Below are 16,480 nucleotides of genomic sequence, written 5' to 3'. Positions count from 1 at the left end.
TGCACCCCTTGTACGTCTGGTAGCTGTAGAGGTCAGAAGAGGGCAGTGAATCCCCTGGAACTAGAGCTACAGCTGCTTATGACCTGTCATGCGGGTCCTGGAATTGAACCAGGGTCCTTTGGAAGAGCAGCCAGTGCTCCTAACCATTGAACAATCTCTCCAACCACCCAAGCATTTCTTTGTTTGTTTTTCAAATCAAGGGTTCTCTGTGTAGCCCTGGCTGTCCTGACACTCTGTAGACCAGGATAGCCTGAAAATCAGACATCTGCCTGCCTCTGCCTCCAGAGTGCAGGGGTTAAATGTGTACAGGGCTACCGCCCCGGACTTGCCATCATTTCTTGGTACCATATGCCTGTCTGCTTTGACGATCCTGATCCTAAAGCTTCTAACTGGCCCGTTTTCCATGATGTTCTTCAGCCTCACTGCTGTCCTATTGCCACAGCCACTCCAGACAGTCTCTTGCCGTGTTCCTTGAGGCAGGAAGGGTCAGGCTCCTTAGCAGAGCCACTGAGGACCATCTCAACCTCAGGACATAAAACTCACAGCTTGGAACCTCAAGCTCTACCAAGGAATTCTTCCAGAGATCTTCAATCCCTTTGTCCTCATATGTGCCCAGCCAGCTCTAAGGTGCCTCTTAAAAATCCCATCTGCCCTCCCCTCCACATCTCGTGCACATCAGGCTTCCTGTGACGCTGACCCTAACTGCTTCAACACTGCCTCTCTAAGCTACACACACACACACACACACACACACACACACACACACACACACACTGGCCAACATGAGAGCTGTGGGAGGCTGAGTACCCTGACTCACCGACTGTGCTCAGAACATGAGGAGCCCAGTGTCAGCATGTCCATATTACCTATAAGTCACCCCTGTTTGCTGCCTTAAATAACAGCTTGAGTTCCTGACCCTAGGAGCCTAGAGCAGAGGGTGAGGCTATGGGAAGATGGTCACCTCTGTGAAGACAGCCTGGCACTCCAGATGGGCTGTGCGCAGGTGGGCCTGGAGGAAGTCTGCAAAGGAGTCGTGTTGTTGGTGGTAGTAATACTCCTGTGTCAGTTGCCTCGCAGTGAACGAGCCCAGTGAAGAGCCACTCAACCGGACCACAGCGTCTGGTGTTGCACAATCCAGCAGGATGAACTTGGCCTCTTCAGACACCGTGCGGTACAGCTCCTCTGTCAGGTCCCTGGGGCCCTGCCTCTCCACAGCCTGCAGCACCACAGAGGCACAGGCATCAGAGTGGTAGCCGACAAAGACATCTGCAGGACTGTACTTGTGTCTGGCAATGAACTGGTCAGCTTTCACATCTGCAAATTCACACGCCCACTGTCGCAGCTCACGCACAATGCCCTTCTGCCACTCCTCCAGCACTGTGTTGATGTCCAGGTAGTGCTTCTCCAACCGGTTGATGAGGGGCACAGGGAACTGTTTGTACACCACATCTTTCTCTTCAATGACGATGAGGCGGAAGTCAGTGTGGACTCGGCATTTGACTCGATGGGTACCTAGTCCAAGGTCCACATACTTCTGGCCTCCAAGGTAGACGTAGTACTGGTTCAGAGCGTCATACAGGCTCTCATACAGATTCTGCAGGTTCAGCAGCACCACCATCTTTCCTGTCTCCATGCAGATCTTCACCCGGTTGATGTTCCTGCAGATCTGGGTGTATTCCTGGTCCTGGGGAAAGCTGGAGCCAAAAATGATCTCAGGTTGCTGACCCTCACTAAAGAAAGACTGCTGTAGGATCTGGAGGGCCACATAGTTCCTGGTCAGCACGAGCAAGTAACGGGACTCGGCACTGTCCAGCCCCCTGCTGGCTGCCTGCAGACCACTGTAAATGTTCTGCTTGATCAGTTCTATGGTGCTGACTTCTTCCCTGTACCTGGCCTCGGGAAGACTGGCTGTAAAGATGTCCAGGGCCTGGATGTTGTCTTTCCCACTAAAGTTCCGAAGGACAGAGTGAGCGATGTCTTGTGGGGAAAGCCCCTGATTTGAAGCTTTGGCTTTGGCAAAGACCATCTTGATCAGACTGTAATAGTCTCGAAGCCCAAAGAACTCCTTGTCCTGGGTCTGACACACTGTTTCATAGGCCTTGGCAAAGGGTGCAAAATAACCTCGGATTCGGTCCTGAACCAGCCTGTCCGAAGAGCAGATCCCCTCGGCACTCTCTATGAGCTCCTTCTCATTGGGGCTGCCACGTGACACAAAAATGCCCCGGTTCATCTTGGCAGGATCCAGAGCCCAGTTGGAAATGCCAACAAAGCCAACTTTTTTGTATGGGGCAGGATCATCTTCAATGCACCCATCTTCTAGCAGGGGGTGCAGAGTCTTCAGGGGCATTTTGGGTGAGTCTTCTGCCAGCCCAACCTCGTCCAGCACCACCACAGAGACATATTGCTCCAGGTCCTTGCCCTGCTGGAATCGAGCACACTGCTTGAAGGTGCCGATGATGCCTTGGGGGGTGGAGTGGGGGCTGCACTGGAATGATACCAGGTGGACCTGCTTCAGGCAGCGGAAGAGGTCAGAGAAGGCCGACTGCCCTTGCATGGCATCTGCTACAATGATCTTGGCAAGGGATTTGGAGCTGCCGGGCTTCCCTACCAGGAAAAGGGGGATCTTAAGCTCAATGCAGATCACCATCATGAAGACATTCTCCTTCAAAGCCAAGTTCCGGGCTATGTTTGTCCGTATGGGTGCCCCCCTCAAAAAAAGATCCTGTACGTGAGTGATCTCATCAAGAATGACCTTGCTGTCATTGTATGGTCCTGGAAAGCACTTGCCAATGGCTCTGCGGTAGGATGCTTTCTCTTCTAAAGAGGCATGGTAACAAACCCCAGTGGCCATTACCAGGGACCAGAGAACAGGCTGTCTCTCAAAAGTATGTTTGCTTTCACTGGATTCGTGGAGAAAGTCATCCAGCTTTTTCAAGAGCATCTCACTGTGGTCATGAAACCATCTGAAAACTTTCACACAGCGCTCCACATCCCGGAGGCTGACGAAGCCACATTCATTCTCCCTCTTCCTCATGAACCTCTGAGAGGCAGAGAGCACACGTGCAATCACACAAGCATCAGTTTCATCTACCTTGGTGGAGTCTACCAGTCTCTGCACAATCTGCTGGATGTAGAGCTCTTCAGCAGAATCATTTAGCTGTCCAAAGTCCCACACCAAAGGAACGAGGCTTGGAGGCAGAGCGTGGACTCGATATACCAGCTGCCGCAGTGGGATGGAACCCAGCCTGTCTGCTGTCTCCTCTGCACTCACCCTGTATCCCAAACCTGCAGACTCCAGGCGGAGGATCATCTCCTGGGAGTGCTTCCGGTAAGGGTTGCAAGCAGCAATGATATGCAGCCCAGAATTCTCCTTTAGGCACTCACCATCCACTGTTCTATCACACAGGACCTCTTTGATACAGCTTATGGCTTCTGTTGTGTTGGCTTCGTCAAAGAACAAGATGGTATCCAACTTGTGTTGGACCTTATTGAAGGCAGCTGTGTACTCAGCATCCTTGACTCTGGAGTAGATCATGGATGGAGTTGTTCCTCCATGGACCTTCACCAACTTCATAGTTTCTGCCTCAACACTACCACGCTTGAGGTCACTAAGGAATTTGATGAGCCTGGTTTTCCCACAGCCTGTCTCTCCCATGATGATAACTGGGATCCCACACCGAAATCGCATCTCAATGGCCAGGATCTTAAGCATATTGTCTGTTGTAAGTTCGTATGTTTCATCAGGGTCAATGGGCCACTCAATCCCTAGAGCCAGGCAGAGTCTTTCAAGCTTCTCATGTCTGGGCAAGTGATCAAAGTTGATATTGAAGGGTACTCTCTGAAGTTTCAGCCCTTGAAACAGTTCTTCTGTCATGACATTCTTCTTGATGACTTTCCCATTCGAGGGATTGACAGCATCAACATAGCCATTGTTGTTGGGATGCAAGTGAAAACCTATGAATGTCATGGTCATGCGGTCACCATTGAAGAAAACATACGGATGGGGCTCTGACTCCCATCTCTTTCGAAGAGAGAAGGGAGCTAGGTCTTCTTCAGCAATTCCGTCCAGGGTGACCAGGTGCTTTCCTGGGCTTTGGTCTGAAGTGTGAAGACTCGGAGTGGCAAAATCTCTCGCCATTAAGATCATGAAGGTTACCACAAAGTTCTTGAAGCCCCTGAGTGTGTCTCCAGTAAAAGCTGAGTTGCAGAAGACAGAAGCCTCACAGTCCTTGAGCTGACAGTTCAGAAACCAAGCGAAGTTCCGAAGCTCAGCCCAGGAAGGGTTTACCACTCCACAGTAAATCAGGAAGTGCTGCAGGCACCCCTCGGGCGAGCCTTCCACAGAGTCTTCTTTGTACTGAAATGTGTCCAGGTTCTGGTTTTGGTGGAACCGTTTTAAATACTGGTAAGGTCTTTGGAAAGCTTCACTGATGAACTCCATTGGGTCCATTCCAGGTTCTCTGTGGCTCCCCTCCGGAGTCAGCTCCAGGTCTATCACTTCCTTGGGAGGACGACAGGTAACTTTGGGGAAGATATCAAGAAACTTGAAGAGAGGTGCACATGCATTCTGCAAAGAGGAAACACATGATCACTGAACTTCTTAAACGCTGCCTTCGTGTTTTAACTCTCTAAGTCTACACTGTATTTTTTTTTTATTTCTTGAGAGCAAGTGAACCAGCTTTTTCCATCAATACACTGTATTTTTAACTTGTCTCCACAGGCTGGCAAGTTTTGCCTGCTGAGGTTTTAGAGAACTGAATTAGAAGACACATCCTTAACAAGGAAGCATTTTCTAACACAACTCTGGAACTTGTGTCTTCACAATGCACATACAACTGTGTGTAGGGGTGAGTGCCAAGCCTGTTTAAGTACTCAGGTCCAAGAGGAACACATCTTCTCTGTACTGAGGTTATAGAATTTATATGCCTTCCCAGTGAGAAGTCGCTTCACACACCTGGACATTAAAGAAGGAAAAGGCTCCTTCCTATACACGTGTGTCTGGCTCTGGCTAATGCTCAAAGAGGAATCAGCCTCCAGTAGCAGATTTTACTAGCTTATATACACCTAGGCGTCTACACTCCATACACGCTGTGGTCCTTCCATCTTCAAGTCCCAGTCCCAGGCTGTCCTTTGAACAATTTGAACAGAGATGGGAGGCTACATGTCTGATCACTGGGGCAGAGGTGATATTGTCAGAGTTATTTCTTACGTACACTAGTGCTGTTCTTTTTGAAAAGTTGTTACCCAGGGTCACCCTGCCCACCTGGCAGAATTAGGCTTTCCTGATAAGAGCACATGGGACTTAGTGGTGGTTGTGACCCTGCTGTGCTGTCCACTTGAGTTTTTGATAAGAAGATGGAATAAAGGCCAACTGTAAATCAGGGTTGTCCCCATTTGTTATGGGAGGTCAGTCTCAGTGACTGAACATTCTTAGCAACCCTACACTTTAGTTAGGGTGGAGAATTTTCTCTCCTACAGTTTCTACCAAGCATGGTTAGTACTTTATCTTCTGGTCATATTGGAGACAGAGCTTCTTTAGCTAAATTCTACTTTGTGTAACTTGGTATTTCCTAAGCAAGTTTACCAGTAAATTCCTATAGCATCAATTTTACTTCAAGTTTATCCTGAACTACCGAGAGATGGCAGCTCTCAACAGAATCCAGTTTGGCTGCAAGCCTGAGGTACAGCCTTGTTACCCTCAGGACCACAGCATCTGTGTGCTGATGCTGAGGGAACACTGGTCTCAGTCAGGTGATTTCTCAGCCCCAGCTAACCAGCATAAATTGTCCAAGCAAAGCAAAGTGTTCATGTTAGCAGTTCTGGTCTCTTGTTATTCAGTCAGTTCTTCAGTCTCAGCTGACTGGAAACAAAACATGACTCAGTTAGCCCTGAATGAGTCCTTCCTTCTACACTTCACAAGCCACACCTCTACCATCCATGCTGCTCTCAGCACGCTAATCTTATAAGCTCCCAGGTAATTAATAGAGCTCTGAGCTCTAAGCACTCAGTGGTTCAGAGTGCAAATATCACCAGAATTCTCTCTAAAACGCACGGTCAGGTCTGTCACAGCAATAGCCCAGGAAACTGGTACCAATGTCTGGCCTAGTTAGGGTTTATGTTGCTGAGATAAAACACCATGACCAAAAGATACTTGAGGAGGAAGGGGCTTCTTTAGTTACAGATTTACATTACACTCCATTCCTGAGGGAAGTCAGGGCAGGACCTCAAGAGAGGAAGATGGAGGCAGGAACTGAAGCAGAAGCCATGGAAGAGCACTGCTTACTGGTTTGCTCTCCAGGGTTAGCTCAGCCTGCTTTCCTGTGTCATCCAGAACCACAGGCCTCCAGGTGGAACTGCTACCCCACCCCAATCAAGGACTTCGCCCAACTGAATCAGTCACTAATCAAGAAAATGCCCCACACACTGGCCTAGAGGCAATCTTCACATTTTTTGTTTTTGTTTTTTTTTTTTTTGCTTCTCTGTTTAGCCCAGGCTGGCCTTGAACTCACTGAGATCCACCTGCCCCTTCTCCCAAATGCTGGGACTAAAGGCTTATGCCACCACTGTCCAGCCTGAGCACCACCCAGCAACTTTACAGGCAATCTCCTGGAGGGATCTTCTCAATTGTGGTTCCCCTTCTCAGATAACAGGCTTCTATCAGGTTGACAGAACAAAGCAGGACAAGGTCTGCTTCACAAGTCCTTATGCCATCTGTCTCCATACGCACCAGTTTGGAAGACCTCTTTGGCTGGACTGAGGGCTCTTGTGAGATTTCAACAACATATAAATGGCACGGGTTCCGAAGCCACATTTCCCCATTTATGTCCATTAGGTACTGCAGAATGAGGAGTTTGAAAAGAAAGACAGGAATCCCAGTCTGTACCTACAGAGGGAGACACAGGTTTGTGAGTGTGTAGGACAGTAACTACGGTTCTCACTCTGAGAACTGGCTTGTTTGCCTCTGACAGGATGAAGTTGATCAGGAAGGTGTGAGGAGGGAGGAGGCAGTCAGGACGTGGGAACGTGTCTTCCCCGAGGTCGTGGGGCGGTGATGCCAGGACACTTACTGAAGTGCTCACATCAATGTGGAAAATCATAGGCGTCTTCTGGTAGTTCCTCTTCAAGAATGGCAGGAGGGAGCTCAGGACTTGGTTCTCATCTACGTGAGGGTCTGTCAACCTAATAATTTTCAAAGGCACCTTTTCATCTTTTAGCTTCATTTTCAGGTTTTTGTGCAATCTATTCACATAGAGTGACTTTCCTGCAATGTGAACATATACAGATTAGACCCCAAATCTACAGATGGAGAGGAAGACAACAGAGATGTCGTGGAAGTCACTCTGTTTAAATCAAACAGATGCAGTAGAACATCACTGCCTACTGGCTTTGTGTTCTTAGAGTCCCTGGGTTCCCTGTCTACCACCCACTAACCAACTTTGCCTCTTCTTGCGACTGGTGGTGCACCTAAGCGGGAAGTCAAGAGCAGGAGGGTGAAAGACAAACTCTCTCCCACCAGAAGAGTGTGGTTCAGGGAAGAGGGGACAGGATGGAAGGAAACAGACAGCAACCAGAGGATCATCTGTTTCTTCTCAGCCACAACCAACCTAGACGGAAGAGGTCGGGAGTCTATGAGGAGGTCAAACTGCAGAAAGTCTCCAGAGGGGAGGGAACGGGGCTGTCGGGAACTGCCCAGTTTTCAAAACAAGACAAGACAGGATCCTGGTTTACAGCTAAAGAGGAGCCAGGCCCCTGAAGAAGGGCTTCATCTGAGTCTCCCCTGCTGGAGGAGGAAGCGCCATTGGGCAGGGTTTGGTAAAGGGGACCTCTCCACCCCCAGGTACTTTCATTACCAACACCAGCTCTTTCAGAGGTCACGATCCCAACACACATCCTGTCTCTGAATACAGTCGCCGCTGACAGAGTCTGCTCTGGAACCTGATAATGGTTCTCCAGGTAGGTCTGGATGTCCAGCAGTGGGGCCTGGGGAACCAGGGGGACTTTGTGCTGGCTGAAGGAGGAGGGGAGGTAGCAGTGCTCCCGGGCAGCATCACAGACTATCACCAACTTGTAGTCTTCACGGTGGCGCTGTGTGCACAGGTCCTGGAAAAGCTCCTCTGCCCGGCAGCCCACTTCGTAACTCAGCTGGTCTGCGAACAGCAAACTGTAGACTTTGTCTTCCTGGGAGCCCAATGTGAGACAGCGTCTCAGGAGCAGTTCCACCTCCTCCACTGTGGTCCCCGGAGTGCAGAGCAACACCTCATCGAAGGTTGGCAGAGGCTGCCTGGGGGCCTGCATATAGATGGCCAGCGTGGCCAGTAATACCTCAGAGTGACCACACAACACCAGGTTAGGCTGGCCAACCTGCAGGCCTTTGGGGAGTGGCCGCTTCACAGGACAGTCTCCCAGTGTGGCCAGCTGAGCCAGGCAGCTGCCCAGGGCATCCAGGTCCAGGCAGTTGGGCAGGAAGGCACTCATGCACACAATGGATTGGTCCATGATAACCTGAAGCTTGCCCATTAAGCTGGACTCCGAAAGTAGCTGCCGAGGCAGCTTTCTCACCACCTCCCTCAGGCAGTGACTGGCAGCATTGCTTTCACAGGAACTGACGTCATGCACAGTGCAGTTGTTTTTGATGAAGGACAGCATCATGAGGGCAGCTTCACTGGGTCTGGGTTTCCCAAGCTCACTGCTCAGGTAGACCAGCTGCTCAGCTGTGTAGAAGTTGAGGTAAAAGTGTTTGGCTCTCTTCTGAGTGACTACCGCTTTCCAGTGGTCTAGGAAGTCCTCCATCTGCCTGCAGAGGGCTCCTAGGAGCTCGATGATATCACCACTCTCTTTCAACTGGTTCACCAGCTCCAAGCCAAAGTCCATTCTGATGGAGATGCCCTGCCTGGGGCAACAGTAGACCTCAGCAGTCCAAGTCCTGAAGAGCATGTTGCCTGCACAGTACAGGTTTATGAAGGCATGCACAAGCCGCTGCATGCTGCTGAAGACCTGGGGGAAAGGGAGCCATGAGGCCAAGAGAAGACACATGGACCTACACATGCTGGCCCGCTTCTAGCTCCAAGATCTTAGAATCCTGTCACTGACTCACTGGAGCACACTTCACAGAAATCTACCAAATATTCATTATATAACAGCTATTCCTTCCATAGTTAAATAGTAAGCTTAATAAGAGGCCTCCCTTTTTTTTTTCTTTTTGGTTTTTTTGTTGTTGTTGTTTTTTGTTTTTCAAGACAGGGTTTCTCTGTGTAGTTTTGCGCCTTTTCCTGGAACTCACTTGGTAGCCCAGGCTGGCCTCGAACTCACAGAGACCCACCTGGCTCTGCCTCCCAAGTGCTGGGATTAAAGGCGTGTGCCACCACCAACCAGCTCTTTTTGGTTTTTTGAGACAGGGTCTCACTATGTAGCTCTGACTATCCTTGAGTTCCCTATGGAACCAGACTGGCTTGATGCCCCTGCCTCTGCCTCCTGGGTGCTGGGATTAAAGGTGTTTACCACCATATCCAGGGAAAGAAAAAGGATGTCAGTATAAAGACTATGCGTGTGCGCGCATACACACACACACACACACACACACACACACACACACACACACACGCCTGCACTTGTGTATAAAAGCAGGGTCTCATGTTACCAGGCCTTCCTCAACAGTAACATAATACATACTTGCCAGTTTATAGAGGCAGCAAAGTGACTGTTTCTAAGAATACCTAGTGGTCCTCTCTTCTCCACAGCTGGTGACAGTTCCTCCTGAGGCTCTTGAGGAGGACCTGCTGCTCTCAGGTCTGTCCTACTTCAGATATTTCTCTGGGGTTGTGGTTTGGGGTGCCCTGCAACCTGCAGACCATTAGCATCACCCTCTAGGTATCAGAGCAAAGCTCTGTGTCAACCAAAAGCCAATGCAGACCCTCTCTGCAACTCAGTAAGGAAAGTGGCTGGCCCAGCTTGAGGCCAGAGTGGCCCTGTGGGGAACAGCACAAACCCCAAATGCTCACCTCGGAAAACTTCTCCACTTCCACATTGCTGCTGTGGTCTTTCTTGCCAGACATTAGCATAAGCTTATTTAAAAGCTCCTTCAGCTCTTCTGTGGAGTAGGTGCGGCACCCTTCTTGGGCACCATGGTTGTCAGGGAGAAGAAGGTATAGAACGGTGTCTGGGGAAATCTGGGAGGCAATGAACACTTAAAAGTTAGTTTCTGGTGCAGAGTTCCATGACTTTATAGCAAATCCACAGGGCCATGCAAAACTGCACCAGGACTTTGGGAGGCTCACCTTCTGACCACCTTCCGGTGCCTCAATGACATAGATGCCTCTGTTGTTGATAGCTGTGGCCAGGGACAGAGACGAGAGCTCCACAGATCCATGGCTTTCCTTCACTGTCTTCAGCCACTCCAAATTTCTGGCAGAATCTTGCTATTGGGACAGAAGCAGGAAACAGACTGGAGTGAGCATCCATTTCCCATTGCCACCCTCCACCTCTGCTCTCGCTGGGGTACAGCTGCCCCACACCCCTCCCCTAACACTCATGCTGTATCCCTGTACTCTGCCTTGTTCCTCGGGGTCCTGTCGCTCAGCATATTTTCAGTCATGCTTCCACTGCCTTCCGTGAAGCCCACGCTGGCAGGTGTGGGGAACTGGGTTTATTTGTATGTGAATGGAGATCAGCCACATACCCATTGCCAAGAGCTTACCACCCCACAGTGAGGTAAGAAAAAGAGTGCTGTGGAGCCCTGGGCTGTTTTTGTTTGTTTTGTTTTGTTAATTTCTTATTTGGAGCCAGGCATGATGCCTTATACCTTTAATCCCAGCACTTGTGAGGAAGAGGCAGGCAGATCTCTGTGAGTTAGACACCAGCCTGGTTTCAAAGATCCACCTGCCTCTGCCAACTGAGTTCTGGGATTATTAAATGTGTGAACCATACCTGACTTGGTTTTTAAATTTTTATTTTATTTTGTGTGTACAAGTATTTGTCTCATGTATGTATATGTACAGTGTGAGTGCCTGGTGCCATGAGAGGCCAGAAGAGGATGTTGTACCCCTGGAACTGGAGCAATGGAAGGTTGTGAGCCACTGTGTAGGTGCTGGGAACCAAATCTGGGGCCTCTGCTAAATCAGCAAGTATGCTTAACTGCTGAGCCATGCCAATTCATGGGTTCTGAGATGAGCAGAGTAAGGAAAATGTGCATTACAGCTGTCATTGGATGCAAGCTTTTCACAGAAAGTTTGCAAACTTCCCTCTGTATGCATTCCACTTCCACGTCAGTCCTGAGGCCATGCCAGAATGTGAGACAGAATCTCAATTCGATGGAAAGTTAGGAAAGTAAAATCAGACCCCAGTATGGAAGGTTTGTGTCTGTGTATGAGCATGTGTACATTAGTACACTGTTGTGTGCAGGTGTGTGTACATGTCTACAGACATGGTCATGGAGGCCAGAGGACAATCTCAGTGGTTGTTCCTCAAGTGCCAATCACAGGAAATGCTCAAAGTAATAGAACAAAATGAGAATGACCATTCAGAGATACCCACAGGCAAGATTTCACAATGTCTTCTTCTATGCTTCATGTGGCAGAGACCCTCCATTTCCACAATGACATTTTGTCTATGTCTTCCTGACTCAAGACAGAGACACAAAGGGGGTCTGTCATGAAGCAGCGACATCAGTGGCAGCCTTGCCCTTGGGGTCACTGACAGTCAGCTATTACACTTAATAGCCTTGGATCCTGAGCAGACTCACCAGCTTACTGGGCAGGTGCTGGTCATTGTCCAGGGCCCTCCAGAGTTCCTGCAGATGATGCATGAACTCACGGAAATCTGCACCCGAGTCCATCTTGTACAGCAGGGAAGCATAGCCCTGCACAGCATCATGGAAACAGGCCACCCGGTCCACGTCGATGTCGTTCTCCCCGGCCGAGATGGAGGCCAGGTCCACAAACACCTTGAGTTCATTGATGTCTTGAGAGGAGCAGAGGGGAGGTCAGCACATGGCCATGCTGAATTTGGGGCAGTAATCCTAAGTGAAGCTATAATTGGACACACTAATGTCTTGGTTTGACCCGCTTCCTGTTTTTGCTAAGAATGTGAAAAATATAATCTGTTGACTGATATCTAACCTTTAACAGACAACAGTGTCCGAGGCATTATACTAGGCTTGCTGTGCACTTTATAGCCTTGAATCTACTGCAGAACATCACTTAAACCACCTAAACATGGAGACCTAGGCTCAGCTAGAAGAATATGTTGGCAGTGAGAAAACTGAGGTAACTCTCCACAAGCTTCTGACCACTCAACAGGTACGCGAGGAAAACCTTTATGAGGAGTTACAGAACACCCCTCTGGGAAAGTATCCTGTGGAAGAAAAGGTTAAATGGGGAGGGGAAGCTGGAGTGATGGCTCAATGGTTAAGAGCACTGGCTGCTCTTCCAGAGGACCCAGGTTCAACTCCCAGAACCTAGATGGCAACTCACAACTGTCTGTAACTCCAGTTCTAGGGGGTCTGACACTTTTTTCTTGCCTTCTGGATACCAGGGATGTGAGGGGGCACAGACACACATGCAGCAAAAACACCCATACACAAAAAATAAAATAAAATTATTTAATTAAAAGAATAAAATAAAAATATGCCAGGCAGTGGTAGCACACACCTTTAATCCCAACTCTTGGGAGGCAGAGACAGGCAGATCTCTGTGAGTTCGAGGCCAGCCTAGTCTACAGAGCAAGTTCCAGGACAGCCAGAACTGTTATATAGAGAAAACTTGTCTCGGAAAACCAAAAATAAATAAATAAAATAAAATAAAAATTAAAAACCAAGAAGAGTGCTGTGATGGTTAAGAGCAATTGTTGGCCTTGCAGGGGATCTAGGTTCCAGCACCCACGTGGTGGCTTTCAACCAATTGTAATCTCAGTTCCAGGGGATCTGACACCCTCTTTAGACCTACACAAGCACTGGACACATATGCAGCACACATACATACGTGAAGATAAAACACTATTCACATACAAAACAATAAAATAAAACAAAAAGGCTATAAAGGAGGCTGGGTTTGTACAAAATGACCTTCAGCTTTACTCAGCAAGCAACCATAGTATACAGGGAGCAACAAAGAAACGTTTCTACACATGACCTGAGAGACGTCATCGGAATAAAATAAACCCCCAGTGAATGAGACAGACTCTGCCCCTTTGCCTCAAGAAGGCAAGGATCAACTTTCCTGGCCTTAATACAACCTCAAATACCAGAACCTCATAGGGACCATCTGGCGCCACCTGCAGGACCAGGCAAGCCTAAGGGGCTGATCATACCTTCCAGGGCCTCACGCAGCCAGCCCACAAGCTCCATCTGCCTGGAGAGTTCCTCCAGGCAGCGGTGGCGGGGCTCAGTGATGTCTTGGAGCAGCTTCTTGGCCTGGATGAACTCTGGGCTGATCTGCTTCAGTTTCTCATGACGAAAGCTCTCACAGGAATCCGCCTGGAAGACAAAGTTCAGTATGTAGTTAGCCAAGCCTCATCTTCAGGCGCTGCCACCCACAGCAAGGGCAAGGCTCGCTTAATGGAGGACAGTCCTCCACTGTTTGCCCACCTCCTGCTCGCCTTACACCTCCCACTCCACACCAAAGCTTACATGGTCTCTGAAATCTGTCCGTCACCATAGCACTACCAGATCTCTCCCTATACAGCTTTTTCTATTTTACTGGTCACGGAACAGGCCCAAAGGCGACTATCATGGCACACACCTCTTATTTCAGCACTTGGAGGCAGAGGCAAGTGGATCTCTTGTGAGTTCAAGGCCCGCCTGGTCTACAGAGCAACAGCCAGGACACAGAGAAACCCTGTCTCAAAATGGAAACAAAAGACTTCCCATCTTAGCTGCCAGGGGTGATGGGTCACTTGCTGCTGCCTAAACCTGCAACTGCCTCTGGAACAGGTGGCCTTCCTTCATTCTGTGATCAGAGCAGTTATTAAAGAACATGGCAAAAGACGTCATGAATTTGAAAGACAGCAAGAAGTACACAGGAGAGTTTGAAAAGGGAAGAAATGAGTAATAATAATCTCAAAACTTAAAAAAAAAAAAAGAATGTGGCCTCCTCTTCTTGAATTGCTGATCCCCTGATGGATGGATGGCCTGAAATTCATTGGCTCAGGAGCTACCATGATACTCAAGAAGAAAGCTTTGCTGTCCATCTGCTTCCCATCCCCCCACACCACCCAGCTGCTTCATCAACACCCATACCCACCCCAAGTCAGAAGCCCCCCGAGCTCTCAAGAACATTTGGGTTGGCCCTCACCCCTCGGGACAGCCAGCACACAACTTACAAAGTTCAACAACGTGTCAAGAACACTGAAGTCACCAGTCACACCCAAAGCTCTTCGGACCTGAAAGATGACCTTGGCAGAGCTGATGGCCTGGTGCAGGCTATGGTATTCTTTGATCTGCCCAACACGCTCTGAGACCCAATCTTTTTGGTCCTGGGGGTCCACAGTGCACATGAACTTTAGGTCAACAGTCAGTTCATCATATTTATCTACAAAGTCTCTGAAGATGTCATCAACTTCAGCAAAGGTGATCTCTCCGGACTTCAAGTTCTCATAGAGCCTGTGGAATTTCTCATAGCAGGGGTAGTACAGCCATTCACAGGCGTCTGGGAGCAAAAGCTTTGACTCTCTGTAGTCCTGATTCAGAGTACTCAGCGACTCTGCCGTCTCTTTCCAGAAAACTTGGAAGATGTGGCTGTCTTTCAGGGAGTCTAGCTGGCTTGCAATTTCTCGGATCTCAGGGCTCAGGAAGTAATGTGTCTTCCTTTTGGGGGATGAGGAGCCAGGTAACTTTATCACGGCTTCATTGAGTTTCTTGTTGCTGAGATCTTGAGAGTGTATTGCTTCAATATTTCCAAACTCCACTATGGAAACCAGAATGAAAAGTTGGACGTTAAACCCCTTTTCTTGTATTTCATAACCCCTTTCCCTTAATATTTTTGAGATAGCGTTTCTCTGTGTACTCCTGGTTGTCCTAGAACTCGCTTTATAGACCAGCCGCCCCTGCCTCTCTTACTGGGGTTAAAGACATGTGCCCCCACTGCCTGACATCACTTCTCTTTCTTAGTGAGGGTAAGAAGATCTGAACATGTAGCCAGGCAGGCCTTCAACTAATTATCCTCCTGCCTCAGCCTCCTGGTGGCTGGGATTGAGGACCTGTACCAGCATGGGCAGGTCTAGAGTTCTTTCTTTGCCACTGGGGACAGGATACTGGCCTGCAGCATTCGACAAGTGCTCTACTACTGACTAGGCCATTGCCCTTTCTCCAGTCACTTCTCTAGGAAAACTCAATACTAACATTTGGATTATTTTCTCCATAAAACACACATCTTTCCTCCCTCCACCTTGGTTTTGTTTGTTGGGTTTTTTTCACAAGAAGGAAAACATTATAAACTCCGGGTACAAGGTCAGTTGGAAAACACGCACCTATTTCTCACTCCCTTCTAAAGCTCACATTAATTATAAAATAGAAATTGTATCTTTAAAGTCAGAAGCTGGCCAGAGGCAGATGGATCTCTGTGAGGTTGGGGGTAGCCTGATCTACAGAGCATCCGGTGAGGGCAAATAAGTCACACACAAAAAAGCAGTAACCTGGACTGCCCCAGGCTTCCCAGCAGCCCTAGAGAGACAACCAGGAGTGACAGACACTTTGTTCCTAGGGCCGTGACTTACAACCTTCCCTCTGTTCCCAGACAAGCAATGCACGAGAGCTAGGGCAGACGTGCATCCACTCAGACGGTGAGCTCCTCCGTCTCCATCTCAGGAAGGAAGCTAAGCTGTGAGTGCCAAATACCGAGTCAGGGCAAGAGGATGGGGACATATATGGGAACACACTCAGGAAGAGGCACCGGCAGGGTGAAGAGCAAGCCCAGGGCTCCCTCACCCATCTAGTGATGATGAGGATGAGGGACTCCACCTTGGGAGTCAACAGATAGTTGTAGCACATAAAAGTCGGAGAGATGCTGTTAGGCATGGAAGTGAAGACAGAGGTGATGCTGATTCCCTCTGGCAAACACAAGTGAACTTGGATTAAAATTTTTTTGATCCCTGGAACCCATATAAATGTTAGGTGACTATGGCAGCCTGCCTTTAATTCCAGCCTGGGGAGACAGGGATGCGGAATCCCTAGAGCAAATTGGCTAGCAAGGCTAGACACATCAACAAGCTCTGGGTTTGATTGAGAGAACCTGTCTCACTGAATAAGGTGAAAAAAGGTGGTGGTGGTGGTGGTGGCGGTGGTGGTGGTGGTGGCGGCGGCGGCGGCGCATGCCTTTGATCCCAGCGCTGGAGAGGCACAGGCAGGAGGGTGTCTTTCAGTTTGAGATCAGCCTGGCCCACAGAGGACAGTCAGGGCTGTTACATAGAGACACCCTGTCTCAAAAATAACAGTAACAACAAAATGAATAAGGTAAAAGGGGTCTCAAGAACACATCCCATATCTACCCTG

General features: G+C 49.0%; 1 protein-coding gene across 1 annotated transcript in view; it reads right to left on the bottom strand.

The window, feature by feature from the left end:
- Nucleotides 1-16,480, bottom strand: part of Rnf213 (ring finger protein 213) — a 99,806-nt gene that overhangs the window by 46,489 nt on the left and 36,837 nt on the right. The window contains 9 exon segments of the mRNA XM_036196012.1: nt 962-4,567; nt 6,728-6,883; nt 7,068-7,261; nt 7,851-8,994; nt 9,999-10,166; nt 10,275-10,415; nt 11,738-11,955; nt 13,303-13,468; nt 14,314-14,897. Of these exon segments, the coding sequence (XP_036051905.1) occupies nt 962-4,567; nt 6,728-6,883; nt 7,068-7,261; nt 7,851-8,994; nt 9,999-10,166; nt 10,275-10,415; nt 11,738-11,955; nt 13,303-13,468; nt 14,314-14,897 (6,377 nt within the window).

This window comes from Onychomys torridus, chromosome 8 (assembly GCF_903995425.1).
Source record: "Onychomys torridus chromosome 8, mOncTor1.1, whole genome shotgun sequence".
NCBI lineage: Eukaryota > Metazoa > Chordata > Mammalia > Rodentia > Cricetidae > Onychomys > Onychomys torridus.
Note: the sequence above shows the minus strand (reverse complement) of the source record. Positions and strands in the feature narration are given on the sequence as shown.